This window comes from Phoenix dactylifera, chromosome 4, assembly GCF_051530095.1.
Source record: "Phoenix dactylifera cultivar Ajwa chromosome 4, Ajwa_hap1_PhDact_Kaust_v1.1, whole genome shotgun sequence".
Lineage (NCBI taxonomy): Eukaryota > Viridiplantae > Streptophyta > Magnoliopsida > Arecales > Arecaceae > Phoenix > Phoenix dactylifera.
Window position 1 is genome coordinate 54,782,705 of NC_143193.1, and position 19,546 is coordinate 54,802,250.

General features: G+C 40.6%; 1 protein-coding gene across 2 annotated transcripts; it reads right to left on the bottom strand.

Moving 5' to 3' along the window:
* Positions 1-4,582: 4,582 nt before the first annotated feature.
* On the bottom strand, positions 4,583-18,261 carry LOC103697738 (uncharacterized). Of its 2 annotated transcripts, none has more exons than XM_039133345.2 (7): positions 16,968-18,261; positions 8,987-9,131; positions 8,799-8,852; positions 8,598-8,689; positions 5,453-5,688; positions 5,138-5,311; positions 4,583-5,060 (listed from the first exon to the last, which is right to left on the bottom strand). In XM_039133345.2, exons 1-7 carry the CDS (start codon positions 17,939-17,941, stop codon positions 4,963-4,965), a joined length of 1,773 nt encoding a protein of 590 aa, XP_038989273.1. In that variant the 5' UTR covers positions 17,942-18,261; the 3' UTR covers positions 4,583-4,962. The 2 variants fall into 2 exon arrangements, with proteins under 2 accessions (XP_038989273.1, XP_088576856.1); XM_088720730.1 differs by having other exon boundaries at positions 8,987-9,167; positions 16,968-18,064.
* Between the last annotated feature and the right edge of the window lie 1,285 nt (positions 18,262-19,546).

Consider the following 19,546-nt stretch of genomic DNA (forward strand, 5'->3'; position numbering starts at 1 on the left):
AATAAAAATATACCTATTTGCAGTATCCCAACATTTCAATTTCAAATATAATCCACAAGAAATTTAACCTTGAGGAACATTCCTTTCTAATATTATGAAAATTTTTTCTTAGCTCACTCCAATACTATGACATATCCATGTACAAAATCTACTCTACTAATTAGTAGCAAAACTAAAAGTATGATCGCATCTACACTCATATCAAGTTTGAACTTTCAGATCATTTAAATAATATTTGAACATGGTATAACCAATATGCCATGGTTAACCTTCCTACACTTATCTTTGATCAAACCTCTTTTATCATGATCGGAGACAAATAATCTAGTTCTTTTGTACTCATCGTATACCAAACCCAAAGCATACATTTTATCATAATGCATGGTGAACTTACACCTAAGCACTGAATTTATATCCGTTATTTTTGTTATATCTCAAGTAATCATAATCTCAAGATCTGATATATTTCTATCACGTTCCTCGGTAATCTTAAATCTATCCTTTGATACATTTCTGTCATAGTCCCCAATGATCTTAAACTTAAGCTCTGATACCATTTCTGTTATCCCTCAAATCCACCACCCGGGTCTGGAATGCGACACGGCTGCAAACTCTCTAGGGCAGAGCCCTAGAGGATATGCTAGGCCTGAAAATTTAATACAACCTCAATATCCTTAATCAATAATGATCTCAATTCGTACCAAATATAAAGTTGGTCCAATTACAAAATTTGATCATCCAACTAGTATCAATAGTGCTCCATCTAAACATTTTCTTCACCTATGATCTCAACCATAGCCATGTACTATGTAACTTGCAACTTTGAAAAAGAGAAAGAGGAAGAAGGTTGTGAGCTTTACTATCCAGTAAGAATCTCAAACCACTACACCATAAATAATAAGAAAATAATTAATTAACAATACTAGATATATGAATATTGTATCAATACTCGAAAAGCTCATAAATAATATATACATAAGTTCTCATTATCATCTTTTCAAAGAAGCATATATATATATGTGTGTGTGTGTGTGTGTATGTATATCAAATGTAACCAATTGTTCATCAACAGTTTCTTATATCATGTCATCAATTTCTCATTAACTTGATTTTTAGGTTTCTCATTAATTAACTTTTCGGCTTTGGACCAACTGAGATCATGACTCAGTTCAAGACTTACAAAATATCATATGTAAGCTCATGGTAGCTATCCTCATGCGTTAGCCCATGGGCACTATCAAGATTCCACGTGTAAGCCTGTTGTGGCTATCCCTATGCGTTAGCCTATGGGCGCTATCATGATTCCACGCATAAGCCCATGAAGGCTATCACACGCATAAGCTAATGAAGGCTATATTTACATGTTACTCTTGTCAAATCGGTTACCACATATACAACAATTTTTTCTTAAATTTAAGATATATTTGTACACATAATCATATTCTCAATATGTGATACGTATAATAACTATTCAAATATATTTGTATTGAAAAATATATCATCACATGCCAAATCAAATTTATCGATATAAAGCTCACGTTGCAAATCTAGCGGTATAAACCAATAAACATATATATATATATGGATGGTGATTGAGTACAAGAATTTTTACCTTTATCACAATCCAACACAGCTACAACACTATCAATTCATACCTAACATATCGAGTCAATATAAAATCAATTTATCCCTTATGAATCACTCGCCATATTAATGAATCAATTATTTAGAAAGTATATAATTTTAGAGTCCTAATATTTGAATTACCCATATTCTCTATTCTCCTTTAATTGAAATGAAATGTAAATGAAAGGTCAGGGCCTTAGCTTAATTTAGAAACTAGAATGTAGAATCTCATTGGGCTTCTTTCTATCCGAATGACCGTAGCTCCAAACAAAACTAGGACCGACTATGAAAATAGATTAATATAGAAAGATATACGAGGTTAGCTAGATGACAATGCCCAATTGTTCAAATCGGTTAGTACAGCATAACTCTATCTATCTAATTAAGAAATATATATCTAATAAAAAAAGATAATAAATCAGGGGTTATCAATTATGAATTCAATTGTAGCTGACAACAATCAGGTGCAGGATGGATAGGGTCGACTGAGCAGCAGCATTCGACGATTCGAGTCAGTCTGCTCTGGTAATCCAATCAGTCAAATCATAAAACAAAAATCAGACTATAATACAAGTAATACAATAGGAATTTATGATGATGGAGTCCAACAGTACTCGACGATAGTTGGGGTAAGGCTAGCGCGATAGGTGGTCACAGAGGCACTGGTCTAGAACCCTAGACTAGGGTTGACCCGGGCCCACAACATCTAGGACCCTCCTGTTGGATCCATAGAATTATACGAAGAGAAAATAAAGAAAAAGAAATCAGAAGAGAGAGGAGAGAGAAAACTCTCTTTTTTTTTCCAAAATAGGGGAGAGTCCATCTCTTCCTTTCTTTTCTCGGATCAGAGGGTGGAAGGCCAAGGTCGCCCAGCCCCCGGTGATGATGGCCTCGGGCGGCCCTTCGGCCACGGCCTTGCCAACGACGGTGGTCTGCCGGCATAAGGAAGGAGGAAGAAGATCAATCTGCATCATCCACCTTCAAACTCTTCAAGTCGACCCTTCATCGTGGCTATCTATCCAACTATAGTCACACGACCACAAAGGTCCCCAAGGGCGGTGCAGCTCAGCTTATTTCGGTAGCCAGCGACAGTGGTCAAGGAAGTAAAGAATGCCAAAACAGGGCACTCCTATTTCGGATGGATCTCAAGGAATTGCCGATTAAATTACATTGTGACAACAACCACCCAACCGACAGACAAGGAGGAAGAAGAGGTTCAGGCCCTTACCTCGATCCGACGAAGTGTTCGCCAACATTTCCGACGAGGAATCAAGGAGGAGACTCGAGAAAGTAGATTTAGAATTGACGGCAAACTTTGGAGATTTCGGTGGTGGAACATAAAAGAAGATGCACTTCCATGTGGCAACCAGAGACTCGGTCCCCCACCACCTTCCAAACCCCGCTCCCCCAAAGCCAAAAAAAAAAAAAAAAAAAAATGCAAACCTCATTCTTTTCGTAAATGTAGAGAGAGTTCATCATTAATAGTAATTAATGTACCACTGTACCACAAGCCTTTCTAGAGTAGATAAATTGTATGTGGTTTTTTACTGTAATTTTTTTAACTGGCTAAAAAATGTGTCACATGAGGGATGCACGTGTCACATTTTACATGCTGTTCCTTTTGCATATTCCACGAGTCATTCAAGAGTAGATAAATTGTATGGTGCCCCAGTTCTTATGTCAACCAGAACCCTATTTGTGCTAAAGTTGTAATGGAAAAAAGAAGAAAAAAAAAACTCTTCCAAGGTATGCTATTAGTGCCTTCATATCTAGCAGCTTGACATAAATTGATTTTATTATTTTCCAAGTATTCATAAGGTGAAGCTCCGCCTTTGCTGAAGTCCCATGTGTCATTGTCTGCCTTTTTATAAATGTCGTGACAAGTATGTTAGAGTTTGCAAAACAACTGAATATGATATGTACAGGTAATTCTTGATATTATTATAATATTTCAAATCATAAATAAATAGTTTTCATTATGCTATAGACTTTTCCTGATCTAGAAACTTTACTGATAAATCATGATGCAGAAAAGAAACTTTCTCAACTCTCTGTTGATAAAATCAAATAGGTGTTGCAGGTAACTATTTGCTTTTATATATCTGATTGTGACAATTTTAAATTTCAGTTTCTAAAACTTTTAAAGGTTAGCTTCAGTATGCATGCTATGTTTTGCACTTTATGGATAAGAACTATCACCCACTTATACAAAAGATATCTCAATAAAGCTTTGCGGTAGGTTGGGTAAATTTTTTTGTGCCTTTAGAAATATTAACATATTTTTAACTGTAGGGTCTTAGAGAAGATCTTTTACTGATAATCAAAACGTATTACAAAGGATGGCTTAAAAAGAGCTTCAAAGTACAGTGGTGATTCTTGCCCTAAATAAAAACATCATTTTGTAAATCACCTAATGTCCAATACAACTTAACTTTTGCTTAATTTTAGTTATTAGCCTTTTCTTACTATAACATTCATTTATATTTATCATCAAAAAGAATAGCAATAGACATTTACATTTTTTTGGTTTTACTATGCCATGAGCTTCGCAGAAACCTATTATCAATACTGCCCACAAAAAAATCTATATAAGATGATCTACCATTGATTACTACAATCCCATTACGTTACTTATTTTGTTCATTAATTTTTCTTAGTACTGGTATCATTTTATATGCCCATATTTTTACCAAGCCTTACCAACAGTAGCCACACTACAAATTGTTTAACTTATATTTTTCTGTATGGAAAACCCAAATTTAATGATAGAGAATAAAAAAAAATTCCATTAAATTTGCTTATCCTATTTTGTAATAATCGTTTTCGACCTTTTCTTCCTTTTTTTTTTTTTCTATGATAGGAGAAGCAAAATAAATATGAAATTCCAACAACCTCATCAACCAAGGTGAGAATAAAAAGAATTTTTTATGCAAAAGAAACTTTAATTGTAATTGTATTTTTGCGAGGAAAACAATTTCTGTATTTTTGCGCTATATAAATCTTAATAAATAGTAGTTTTTTATGAAACAATCATGTTAGACAAATATATCACAATTTTGTACATTTAATGTCCAATATAACTATAGCATTTCGTTCACCATATTTCTATTAATTTTTCTGTTATTTAATTAAATCCTAGCTATCACATTATACAAGGATAGACACCTCAATAGTTGCCGGCCTCCTCTGACACAAGCATCGGATTGGCGAAGCCCCACTTAAGCAAAAGTGCAGACTAAAGTTGAAGCATGAAATGAACTCGTTTTAAAAAGAGGTTTGATGTCACATAGATCTCCAAGGTTTGGCACCGTTTTGTAGGCAAAGCATTATAACTCATCAGCTTATTCGCCCGGACTGGTCAACTAATGTACCGACTTGGTCTCCACATAGTGCCCTTGAAATGTTTCCAGGTTCTAGAAGATTAAAGAGAACAACTGCAAGACAGAAGCAGGAAACCAACGTTGTCAAGGTTCAATAGAATACGAATATGGATCAGAATTAATGAACTAACCTGGAATGTTATTCTCTTCACAGAATGTAATTGCTGTCATATCCATGGCAGTAAAGCCTCTGGAAACTAACTCCCTGAATGAAATGTGCTCAAATGCAACATTATTGCTGTTTCTGGAATGACAATCATAAACACCATCTGCGGTAGTACCTTTTAGAACAACATCTGCATTAACTGCCAACGTGGATACAAAACATCAGAGAACTTGACATCAGGACAATGTGAGTAAAGGAGGAGAGAGGAAGAGTGTGCACGAACTTTCAGATTAAGATAGTCAAATTGTGAGTTTTTTCTGTTATGTATATAGGAACATACTTTCAGAAGCTCTCAGGGCAGCTGCTGTGTCATTGCTGAAAAGTGGATTTCCTGTCCCAGCCCCAATTCCACCAAATATAACGACTCTTCCTTTTTCAAGATGACGGATAGCGCGTCGCCTTATGTATGGTTCTGCAATCTCTTGCATCATTAATGCAGTCTGTACACGTGTTTCAATGCCAATCTTCTCCAATGATGCTTGAAGCAATAGAGCATTCATTACCGATGCCATCATACTGTCATGATTCACATATAATGACAAGGTTAGCAAGACTAATCTCTGGGAGTTAAAAAGCTTTAATATCTTTGTCTTGCACTGGCAGAGAGAAACAATGTGTCAAACAGAATACGCATCCTAGTACATTTGTGAAAGGGCATACAACAGCCTTCAGATAACATAAGTTCTGCAGTTTAATTTTCCTGTTTGATGACTTTGTGTTAATTACCCTGTACACAACCAAGCGGCTTTGTTTGCAAATTCTCCATGTCACCAATCTGTGCTGTAATGTCTCATCAGATAGTGATTCTCCTTTACAAAGAATCATTTTTATTCAGGGTGAAGTTTAGGTATGACCCAAACCATCATGATACTGCCTATCGTGTTGGAGCTCATTTTGAACTGAGATCACTCCCACAAGTGACATGTGTCCTCTAAATTATAAGCTGATAACGATAATTGGTCTTCTAAATTTTGACAGACACACGTCAACAATCAAAGCAATATCATGTCAGCATTTGCACAGGAGTAGCATCATCAAACCATGCCCTTCTCTTCAAGTCATCCACATGAAAATGTAGAACTCTTCATGAAGGTGGATCACAAGTTTTCCAAATGTTCATTGTAATACCCTTCGTTACCATATGTTGCTTCCACAGACATTCATATGGCCTTATCTCACTCGTTTCTAATCTTGCCACAGGCTTGCTTGTCGGAAATATCATAACTTGATTTCTTTTGACATGTCAGCTACAAATATCGGTTTATCTTTATGCTTGTGTTCCGTGCTGTGCATAGTTGCATCATCATAGCTCATCCTATGAACTCGATGTCATAGCCAATAACCATCCAATTTTAATAATATTTGGTTGTTGAATTATCTTCTCTTTGTTTCTTATTCCCCAGCCCATCTATTTCATGGCAAATTCTCATCATGTGATACACCATGAGTTTGGGACTGAGGGCTTGACAGTATCAGATAAAGTTAGTGAAGCGAGCACATATCATAATTTATAACTGATGTGGGGCCCCGCGGGGGGGGGGGGGGGGGGGGGGGGGGGGGGGGGGGGGGGGGGTGCAAAATGGATCGTCCTGCTCAGGATAAGGGATCGTCCTATCTCGGCCGAGCAAACCACAACGCCAATCAAAAAGAACCGCAGTCCAACTCAGAACCAGCCCGACTTTGGACTCCACCGAAGGCTCAGTCGACCTCTGCTGAATCTCTCCACTACCACGACCTACAGCAACTTCTTCTGATACTTATAATAACGTCTCGGGCCCGAGTTCGAGACGCCCTGCTGTGTCAACTGCGAGCCCAAAAGCTCCTTCGACCCCAAGAATATTTGCCGACCCGCCCCGACCAAGCTCGGGACGCTTTCTATACTTACCGATCCGCCCCGACTAAGCTCGGCGCCTTCTATACTCGCCGACCCGCCCCGACCAAGCTCGGGGTGCCTTTTATATTCGCCGACCCGCCCCGACCAAGCTCGGGGCGCCTTATCCATCAACACGCCCGGACCCTCAAGCTCGGGGCACTCTACCAAGGAAGCTAAGCCGACCTTGCCAAATATATGATGCGACCTCTCACCGAGCTCGGCCCCGCCTACGGCCGCGTCCATGAGCGTGCCCATGCCCGCCTACGGAGACGTACATTGCAACGCGTCCATGCCATGCTTCGCTTGCTGGCCAACGACAATCAAGGATAACGCCATGCTGCTCCAGCCATACCCTGTTACAACTGTCAACGCCTTACCGTTCACGAGGACTGCACCATGCGCCTCAAGCAAGCTCTAGCTACGCGTCGTCTGGCTTGAAGCTATCTCCTCTCATGATGAGAACGGGCCATACCTCTGCCACCTGGGCACCTCTACAGGGATTATAAATAGCCCCAACAGGTAACGCCTAAGGAACTTTTGATTCATCTGAGATCCACCCTAACTTGAGCGTCGGAGGGCCCTCACCGGAACCACCGATAAGGCTTTGTGCAGGTACGCCGTCGCACGGGAGGTGGCTCACCCTCTTTCTCAACATTCCGGCAGCTCCTTCGACTCCTCCGGCGTGGTCACCCTCGGGCCAAATTTGAACCACAACAATAACAATAATTGTCTGTTGATTTATTCTTTCTAGTAACCTTAAACATGGCCTATATGTATAAAGTTTGTCAAAATTACATGTAATATAGCGCCATTGTCATTAGGTGTAAATCTAGCATATTGACTTCATTCCCTATGAGAAATACTCTAAAACTCACTTCCCATAATTCAGAAAACAATAAATTGATCGACTATAAATTCACATTAAAATTGACTAATGCTACCACCTTTTTATTTATAATGCAACTTTCTAAAGGATTTTTGCAGAAAGGATACATTGTATATGTGTTTTTTCAAATCTGGACCACTTTTTTCCTGCAAGAATGATCCATTTTTAACATTTCGGATGCTTTCGCTCCTGGCTGCACAGATACATTCCAAGCCACGAATGTGCGTTGCATGTCCAACAAATATGTGCATTCAATAATAAAAATTTTGCGCATTCATATAAAAGGAAAAAAGTGGATGCACTATCAAAAATATTTGCATTGACTTCACTCGAACATACAGCAGAAATGTATCCATAGCACTTAAACATACGGCAGAAGTATATCTCTGTAGCCAGTGGCAAACACATCTAAAATTTGTAAAACTAGGTCATTATTGCAAACAGGTAAATAAATGAGTAAAAGTGGTCTGAATCTGCAAAAATGGAAAATAAGTGGCTTTTTTTTGCCAAAAAAAAATCTTTTATTAATAGTTTATTGATGGAGAAAGTATTTACGCATAGTACAAAGATAAATCAACAGCAAGTTATGACAGAAGAATTCTACATAAAAAAAGTAAAACAAAAAAAGCTGAATTAATACTAATTATAGAGAAGGAAATGCATCACCTTATTTGGTATGTTGTAGCTCTATCAATGCCAGTTGCAGCTACCCAGGTATCGCTATAAAAGAAATTTTTACCTCCAACAACAACTGCCACCTAATAAACAGCACAAACCAGGATAGCACAATGGAATATAACAAAGTTAGAAGCTGAATCATGGGATTGCATTAGCATTCCACCAGATGTCAAGAAGAACCGAGAATACCTCTACGCCAACACGGCTAGCCATTGCAATTTCCCTTGCAATCAGCATGGTTACCTGAAGAGAAAGAACAAAATCCAACTTTAGGAATGCATCCAGTGCAGTTCATCATGGTGTATGACTGTATCTATCTGATAGACAAAAAACAGTTCTGTACTTCAGCCTTAAAAGTAAGACAGAATATAACCAACCTTTGGGTCAACATTCTGGGGACCTGCCCCAACCAATGCAGCACCACTAATTTTCAAAACCACTCTCTTCCACCTTGGATTTGTTAATGATTTCATTTTTGAGTTATTTGTTAAGTTTACGTGGCCAGAAGCAACAAGTGAGTATCTGCACATGCAAGTATAATCCTGTTTGAGAATTTGTCTGCATACATATGTGTATGTACGTAAATATATCTTGCTGAGAAACAATCAAAACAAAAAAGGCATTAGTAGACTGCTGAGAAAGTAAGGCATCCAAAACATAACCTAAACTCACTGCATGATAAATGTTTCCCTGCAAATAAAAAAAATTTAGCAAACTTACTTCAAGTCAGTACTTTTCTTTCATTGGATATGGTAGGAGACGAGAAGGGCTATCTAATTGTTAGTTGCTTGAATGGGAGGGGTGCAGAAGCAGGCCTTGATACATCAGTATCCTAAGACCATTTGAAGTGAAGAAGCACTCAAGAAGCAGGTGAAGGTTCAAGTTTCTGGAAGCTTAGGAAAAGGGTTCTGGTAAAAATTTCCTGCTACTAAGATCTAACTAAATGTTTTAAGTTACCAACATTCTAGCAAAGTCACAGAACATGTTCAGCTTGTTACAATTTACAACCCCTGCCTGGTGAACCCATACAGCTTCCCTACAGCCACAGAAGACTCCATTGACTCCAAATTTCCCAAAAAGATTCTTTCACTTCTGAAGACGATATACTTTACCATCTACTAGAACTGTGATAAAATGCACAACATTGACACTCTCTAGTGGCATCAGAACTCTATGTTAGCAAGGTTATAAATTAGATTGCATGGTGAATGCACAGATAGAAAAGGGCTGCATTGTATGTCGTACCGTATCGAACTGAACAGTACTAAACGTACCGTACCGTACCGGTTTGATACTGGTACCGATATGGATGACGTACTGACCCTTGGTACGCCAAAAAAAAACTCCGTATCATACCGTACCGATACTATGCTAGTGTAGCACCAGTATGGAGTTCGGTACCGACACGGCGAACCTTGATTCTGAAGCACATGCACTATTGAAACAAACTCCCCATAATATGAGCGACCGTAAGTTGGTAACAACCTAAAGCTATGAACATATCCATTGTCTACATCTATGCTAAAATTTGGTGCAGTGCAAGGATGGACTTCTAGAGTTTCAAATCTAGATCATTGCTACCTTCAAACCTTTAAAAGCGAGAACAAAAGCATCACTTGTACTTTAATCAACGAAGAACTTATTTGAGTTCCTCTATAATGATCATAAGCTTGTGATGCATAAGGATGGAGATTGATAAAAAAGAATTGGGATAAAACTCAGATTTGAAGTCTACTCAAAAACTAATATAAGTTAGCATCAACAGGAATACTTAAAATTGGGTATATGCCTAGAATGACGTAAGTTTGGCATCGAATAATAGCAACAAGTTTCAACAAGGGATGGTATGACATCCACAACAAAACTGTGCATTCTTTAGTATAAGAAGTATTAGTCAAATAGGGATACAGAAGTGGAATTTCCTTTCAAAAGGTGTGAAAAAGGTACAAAAGATAACATGGAGATTCTTACAAACATCTCATCCCATGCCAAATTCCATTCTTGGCTTAGTCCATGAGAACTAAGGCTCTGTTTGGCTGCTAGAAAAGTGAAAGAGATGAAAGTTTGTTAGGGATGAATCTTCTTTCTTGCTGTTTGGAGGTAAAAAAAAATCATGAAGAGAAAATTAAAAATAATATATAGGACCAAATTTATCTCTAACAAGCCTAAATTTTTTCTTCTCCATGGTAGTGAATTTGAAAGAAAACAAAACACAGAAAAATGGCTCAAGATAACTTAATCATATCTTAACCACCTTCTCAAATAACTTTCCTTGCAATTTTCTTACTTTAACCAAACATGAAAACACTCAATTTTCTTTTATTTTTCTTCCTTTTCTTTTCTTTCCTTTAATTTACTTTTCTTTCTACTGATTTATTCTTCTCTTAGGGACCAAACAGAGCCAAAGTGAAAGATAGCAAGTCTATTTGTTTCAGATGCATTATTACTGAATCAGATGACCAACAAAAATTTTCAAGGTGCATGCCACCTCCCATCACCTAGCTTAGAATGATCCAAACTCAACCTCAACAAAAAAATGTGGTTAAAATTTTAGCTGCCAGCATATGACTATAATGCACAAAACAACAGCCTTCTATGTCTTGTTTCTATCTAATCCAAAAAAAGAAAAGGTGCCAAAATATCAAATCATCAGAGTGACTCTGACCCATGAACAAAGCACAATTTGATTGCCCAGCATTAACTACATATATTATTACAAAATAATGAGTTCCTAATAGGACCTCTGACAACACATCAATAAGGAACCATCTAATCTTTATCCTCATGCCACTTCAAATTTAAATCTCAAACGTTGAATTGCTCCTTTAAGAATTCATCCAGAGATAGGCCATCATGTATTGAAATTTGAAATAATCAAGATTCAGTCAGCAACAGCACCAGCCCAATCTTAAGCAATCAAGAAAATTGAGAAAAACGCAATCTGATGAGGTTTGCAATGGTAAAATCATGCAGCAAATTACACAGACTATGTAACCACAAGCAGAATATCCAAATAGCATTATATATAATATCTAGAGTTCTGATGGAAGCAAGCCACCTTCCATACTGGTTTCCACCAAATTAGAGTTACAGCAAGCAAACAAGCCAATATGCAAGCTGGAAGTTTCTCAAAAGCAAGCAATGAGTCGTGAGCAGAAGAGTCTTTACCTAATGAATGTGATTTTTTTTAATTGAAATTAGAAATTCACTATAAAAATGTAATGGAATCCCCTCTCACTGGTAATTTGATATCAAATGCTTCCCCATCATATATAGTTAGGTTGGCAATGGATCAGGTTCGACTGGGTTATGAACAAATCGCATAGGAACACATAAACCTTGATCTAACCTGACATCAATTGGTTTCAGCTGATACCCACCCATGTGTTGACTCCCTAACCCAACCTGATCCACATGATTAACGATAATGTCCTTTGCTCTATACAAGCCAAAACCCAATCCTATGGTGAATTCTCAATACAATTGAAGGAAAAAAAGATCCTGGTTCCATTTCTACATTTTAGAAGAGACTTGTCACGCTTCAAAAAGATTATCCCATGGTTCATGGCCCAATATTACTCCTCCCAGCTAAAACTTTACCCTCATAACTTGGAGTCGGATAAAAGCTTTAATCCGTGCCAAGCTGTATAAAATTCATGTAAAATGTGACCTACCTGATCCAAATTGAAAACCCGTGGAAGATGCCAACTTCCCAAGCTAGCAAAGTTGTTGAAAGTTGTACCAAATGACCTATGAGTCTATGATCAAATCCCGCCATCACTGGGGTTTGGAGCGTTAGGGGTATTTCGGAGAAGACTATCACCCATTGCATAGCCCACTGTCTATGGGCCCTTTCTACCAGAAAAAAAAAGAAGGGAAAGGAAAGAAAGAAAGAAAAACCCTTGACACAAACCCAGCCAAGACATGAACAGGTTGGGTAGGGTTTTCAGGTCAGGTTAGTATTTTTGTCATCCCTAATACGTAGTCAAACATGGCAAGTGTGACGCATGTGGTTAATTCAAGAGTAGGGAATGTTTAACAGATGCCTGTGAATTCATCAACTGACAACATGTTAGAAATATTCTGTATGAAAACCATACTCTCTTTTAGTTGTTTCACTTTCTTGATTCACTCTTAAAAGAAAGAAAAGAGGAAAAAACCAAAACAAAGTAAAATATTCTTTTAGAGAAAAGGCATATTTGACGGATACTTCTGAAACCACTAACTAAGACAGGAAATTTGATAGATGACCATGATCCTAGTAATTGAGAAATGTTATATAGAGCATGCCATGCACCAACAAAATTTTACTTGGGCATGCAGAATGCATGTAACTAATTCACAAGGAAGGAAAATGCAATGGATGTTTGTAGACCCAAGAAAACCATAAGATGGTGCTCATCATGTGCCATATGTGTGATCAATTCAAGAGCGAAGCAACATAGATGGTTGTAATTCGATCTATCTTCTTTCTTTATCAAAGAAGAAATCAAGAGGTTAGTACCTGCTTAAACAAGTTTCGATAAAACTAAGCGCTCCTGTAGAACCACCAAAGCACTTCCCATATTCATTAAAAATCATCTTTAAATTATTGGGTGAGCCATCCACCAACAAACACAAGCCTTTGCCAATATAATAAGAGTTTCACTATCAAGGTTCGCCGTAGCGATCGATACATGTGCATACCGACTGTAATGTACAATATTGGTATTGAATTGGCATGCGGCATGGAGAACGTATCGACACTCGATATGCCGAACCGACCGTCGTACTGGACGTATCGATATTGTATTAAAATGCCGGAAGGTCAAGGAAGTTGGTGACCTGATGACAGGGGAGCCGGCGACCGAAGCCCCGGTGAACGGCAGCCGTAACTATAACGGTCCTAAGATAGTGAAATTCCTTGTCGGGTAAAGATTTCAAGCTCTACCATAGAGGTTGGTCCCACTAGTTAGTAGTAAGGCTGCAAATGGGTCGGGTTGACCCGAGACCCGATCCGGCCCGACCCGCGTAGACCCGACCCGACCCCGAATTTTAGGACCCGCGGGTCCGGGTCGGGTCCTAAAATTGGACCTGAATCATTTTCTGGGTTGGGTCTGGGTTTACCAAACGGACCCAGCCCGACCCGAATGGACCCGAAAAGAGAAAGAGAGAGGGGGAAAAAGCAAAAGAGAGTTTTTTTTTCTTTTTTTTTGTGTGGGTCGTAGCACTATTGGTCCGTCAGGATCCTCTCTCGGTCCATTACACTGTTGATACCTCTGGGTCGTGTCTCGGTAGCTGGCTTTTCTTTCTTTTTTTTTTTCCTTCGGTTTTTGGTTTCTGTTTTTTTAACTTTTACAGGGAGGAAGTGAGGGAACACCGAACTGAATATGGGTCATGTGCTAGTTTTCTGCAATGGAATTGGATTTTGGAAGAAGGTCTGGGATTTTTTTTGTCCTCGTGAGAGGGGAGCTGGGAGACACCAAGTTCCGTCCAATCAGTCATATGGACAAAAAATAGTGTGATATGAAATTTGGCTTGTAGACCGACTTAGTAAGTCGGGGTCATCTGTTCCGACTGGAGATCAATTGCAAGTCTTTCAAGTCATGGGTCACCCAGCACCTAATAATTATGATATGACCAAATTAGATTTGCCCAAATTCTTTCCCAAAAATACAAAAAAATTGGATCCGATTTGGACCCGAACCCGACCCGACTCGGACCCGGATCCGACCCGGACCCAACTCGGACCCGACCCGACCCGATCTTCAACCGGGTCGGGTCTGGGTCCAAAGTTAGGACCCGAACAAAAAATCGGGTCGGATCGGGGTCACCCAGGACCCGACCCGACCCGACCCATTTGCACCCCTAGTTAGTAGCAGTTTTCATCAACTTAGATGAGTTGGAATTCCCATCTTTTTCAAGTAGGTTAAACGAGCACATAGGAACCTCTGCTAGCAGGATCATATCGATAAAGTATTGGTACGGATCTGGTACCGAGACAGCGAACTTTATTCCCCATCATAGCAATGTACGTAACTAGAGATAGCACATCTTCAATATGAATTCTGATAAGTATCTAACAGTGAAAGTGGTGATCACACCCCAAAAATCTATGTCACAACACCTTTAAGATGTGAGTAGAATATGGAGCACGAGCATTGCACGTGGTAGTAAAACAAGTTTAGTTCAATATCTTTTAAGATAAATTTATATAACATATCTTATTTTTAAATAAAGCTTTGAATTGATTATTGGTATAAAAGATAAAATTAACAATAATAAAAATAAACAAGCATTAAACTTTTGAAATATTGACTGGAGAGAGAGGATTAAATATTTGCGAATGATGGAGATTGAGTGGGAAAAGGTCATTATATAGGGAAATAGAGATAGAGGAAATAAGTTTACCACATAAAGAGATATTAGTGAGGATAGGATAAAGGAATTGGAGCTAAGATGTGGGACTTGGATGAGATAGAGAGAATCGGTTAATTGGATGCATATTTTACTTTTTGAAACAACCCATGTTAATAATTGTTATATAATAAAGTTTATTTAGTGAATCAAATAATATTTCATGTGTGGACAAAATTAACACACCCAAGGAGACCTCGGATGCCCTTTTAATATAGTATAGAGTAATACAGAACCAACTATATAATATGAAAGATCTGATCAGGACATTTCATTTTCACAATAGTATGTTTCAATGGATTGAACAAGTAATCATGAATTTACTGGAAACAATTTCCTTTAATGTTCTATAAAATGCATGTTTCCACCTTCTCATTTTAATTTGTAAGTCTAGAACCTGTTTCACTATCCAACAATCCCCCTCTCATTTCCTTTTCTAATAAGAAACCCTCCTTTTTTTTTTCCTTTCTATTGCCCTCATTCTGTTGTAACAGATTTTCTTTCTTTTATCTTTCAATCAAGCTGCCAGGTCACCTCCACTATTCTTTTTACTTTTCTTAATTGACATTTCTATTTGTTTCGTCTCCTAGATTTTTTCATCTAGCCCCTCTCTTTGCTTTTATGTTTCTCAGAATGCATTTTACATGCCAACACATCAAATTTGCAATCCCTCTTCCTCTTTTTTCCTTCTTCTTAGTTCTTTTTTTCTCATTTTCTTTGAAGGCAACAGCAGCAGCAATTCACTGAGCTCTCCTACCAGGCGTTGTATCCCATCAAATGTGGAAATGTTATTGCTCCTCTCCATACCTTACCTATTTCTTCCTTTTCTTCGTCATTCTCTATGCTTCTTCCTAAATTCCCAGTTTCTTTCTTCCCTTGTCAGCACATGTCAAGCAACAATATCAATGCAGGAAAAACCTACTCTGAGATCAACTCACAGCAACTGACAGTAATGGCAACAGCCTACAGAAGCATCAGCAACCAACAAAAATTAAAATATCTAAACTGCCCTTTACGACTGTTAGATTGGTTGGCAAAGCTAGTATACATTGTTTTAGATCAAAAGAGTTAGATAGGTCAGCAAAAGCTTAGAATATTCAAATCCTTTGATCTCTATTTATTTAATTGAGACTAGGTTACTATTACGACTTAAATTTCACATTGTCGCTGCATTAATTCCATTTTAGAGGCCAAGGCATCTCTGTACTCCTGTGTTGTGTCACATTTAGAGTGAACCATCCCTCCTCAACCCCACCCCACCCCGCCCTTATTTCCAAATCCTGATTGAGCGACAGCTGCTTTCCACACACATGGCTATTTTGTTGAATGAAAAGACTTTTCCATCTGCCTCCTTCAAACATAAAACTCAATGTTTTGCTAGAAGCTAATAACATGTCCTCCCATCTGAAGACATGTTCATTCCCCTCTTCATCATGGCATACATCATTTCCCTCTGCTAAGTGCATGTACCATACTTTTTTTCATATCTTCAGTTCAGAACTTCAAAATCCACACTTCTTTTTATGGTTTATAATCCAGTCAGAGGAACCATCATAATTAAGTCATGATTATAACATCCAAATCATTCATAGTCTGGGAACTTCTATAAATTTGCAATAATTATATAGCATAGACTGGTTGCTTTTGTTCGTGAAAAGGGACAGTACTCTGCCTGCTTAGGGCCCCTAGAAATTCCAATAAAATTCCACTGCAGCTACGGACCGATGACCAAACCTCATCTGGAGATCATAAACGATGATTTTTTGACTCAATACACTGGAAATGCTCGTGAGAATCTACCTTTTGGCAGCTCAATCAAACATCAGAATCTAATCTCTCTTTAGACGGAAGGAGAAATGCAGGATTTTTACTAAGGAAGCATTAGCATAAAACAAGCCAGAATGCACGAACAAAGAAAGGAGTCAAATTGTAGAGAAGACAAGGGGAAGAGGGAGAACGGACCTTTTCATCTGCCTCGTGACCACAGCGGAGCCACCTATGGCTCCGGACGTGTCTTCATCGGCAAGAGCCTTCAAGGAGGATGAGGAGCCGACAATCTGCTCCATCTTCTTGAACCAGGGCCAGTGGCTGACGGCGAGGCCACCGCTGCTGAGTCGCTGGCACTCGACCTTGTAGCGCTTCTTTAGGTTGTCGATCTTGTTCTTGCACTGCTCCACGCTCTTGCCGGCCTTCTGCTTGTCGCAGCGGTCGCTGACAAGGGTGGCCACGTCCTCCCAGTCCCTCCCCCGGAGGTTCCCCCGGTTCAGCTGCACGTACCTCTCCGTGTACGCGTCCAGGAGGCTGCCGATGGCCGTGTCGCTCCACTCCTCCCGGTCCTTGCGGTAGTCCCCCGAGGAGGACATGTGTCGGCCCTTCTTGGCCGCGCTGTTGTAGCAGTAGGGCGACTCGCCGTCGCTGAGATCGTCCCGGTCCTTGCGCTTGGGGTCCAGCCGGGAGGCCGGAGGCGGGCCGTGGTGTTGGTGCGGGTGGAGGTGGACGGAGGACGTGGCGGCCCCGCGGGACTTGTGCTCGGGGTTGTTGTCGACGTCATCGTTGTCGTCGTCGGGCTGCGGGGAGCCGAAGGGGTTGGCATCGTCGGCGAAGCAGTGGTGGTGGTGGTGCGGGGGGGGGCTGACCTCCGGAAAGGCGGGGGCGCCCCCGGGGCGATTGGAGGCGTCGGTCTGGCCGAAGGCCTCACCGAAGTCCTCGGGGTCCTCGTGGCCGGCGCCGCCCACACCGGCGACCCCCTTCTTGGGGCTGGCGATGGTGGCGAGGGGGGCAAGGGGGCGGGACGAGATGTGGAGCGGGCCCTTCGTCACGTAGCGGTGGGCCGCCACGAAAGCGCCCGCCTGCTGCTGCTGGTGCTGCGGCGGCGGCGTCGGCTGGGACTGCGCTTCGTCCCCGAGGAGGGCGAAGTCGTCATCGCAAGATGCCATGGGGACGGTGGCGGCGTTAGGGTTAGGGTTAGGGTTTCCGGATCCGAACCAGGCGGAGGGGAGACGCAACGGGACGGGAAGCAGACGACGTTAGTAGGGAGGAGCCGGATCGTCCACGGGAGGCCGCTTAAATGCGTGACGGTAGGAACCGCCCGTGACTTATTATCTACAGAACCGTGACGGGAGGTGACGTCTCCGTTAAGTAGCACCTCACACGTTTCCAGGGGGTGGGGCCCCGCAACGCAATACGCACCGCCGACCATACTCTCTATCTCCCTCTCTCCAGAGAAAATTAAAATCGAATAAGGTAAGAATAAGGCATTTTCTCCGTGCAGTACAAATGTATTATATTTGCATAAAAAAATTAAAATTATATGGAATTGGCTCCAAGGACGTACGCTTGCTTGCTTGCTGCTGTTTTTATTTTATTTTATTTTATTTTTTTTGATAAATCGGCCGCCCATACTAATCTTGCGTGAGCATTGTCAACAGAGTCACAAGCCAAAATATTCCACAAAGGTAGAGAATCAAGTACATAATGAGTCTACAAAATCTCTCCAAAGTGATAAGCAGCAAAGGAGGCAACCCAATTAGCAGCTCTGTTCGCCTTCCGGAACACATAACCAATCTGGAACACAGCATACTCCTATAATAACCGTCTGGCATTCTCTAAAAGCGAATGGTCGAAGACTTCCGGCCTCTCCTATAGAATCCACTCTACCACATCCACTGAGTCCCCCTCCAGGATAACGCATTGGGCCTCTAGAACTTGCCTCGCATAGGAAACACCCTCTCATGCTGCCCTAAGCTCCGTCCTCAGAACAGATAACTCGAAGGTGCGTCGCCCACCAGTCACAACCAGCCTGGACTTATGATCCCTAATCACAAAGGCAGCACCCATGTCTCCTCCACCAATGGACAGACTGCTATCAAAATTCACCTTAAGGTAGCCAATAGGTGGGGGCTCCCAGAATGTGAGTACATACTTAGGCGCTAAAGCAGCAGAAAGGAAACTCCAGATGTCCCTAGCTACCTCAGATGAAGTAATCATAGTAGTCTTGGATACCTCACTGGCCTGACGGATAGCTTTATCCACCACAACCCTTGGAGGGACTCTCCTACCCTCGAAGATTCTATCGTTCCTATCCAGCCAAATGTGACAGACCAAGTGGCACCAACAATGCCCCGTGCAACAGAACTCGGAGACCGAAAGGCCGACTTCAGGAGTCAGAGTAGATCCTCAGCGGACTCATGGACCTCAGAAGGGGGAAGGAAGCCTATCGCCAAATCTAAGCAGTCTGTGGGCATTGTAAGAGGGCATGGCTGATCGTCTCCTCTACCTCCGAACAATCCAAATATAACGAAGAAATCCCCATTCCCCTCCTCGCCAAAATACTTCTGATCCGTAGGCATTCTTAAGCCACCTTCTAGATAAACAGAGTAATTTGAGGGTGGGTCTGCATCCTCTAAATCCATCTGCAGTCCGGTCGCCTCGAGGCTACGTTCCATCCCGTCCACAAATCATTTGGACTTCAGACCGGATTTAGGCGCGAACTTCTTTCCAAATCTTGGCCCAATCCTAGCGGGCGCTGGGCTTGATCCGAA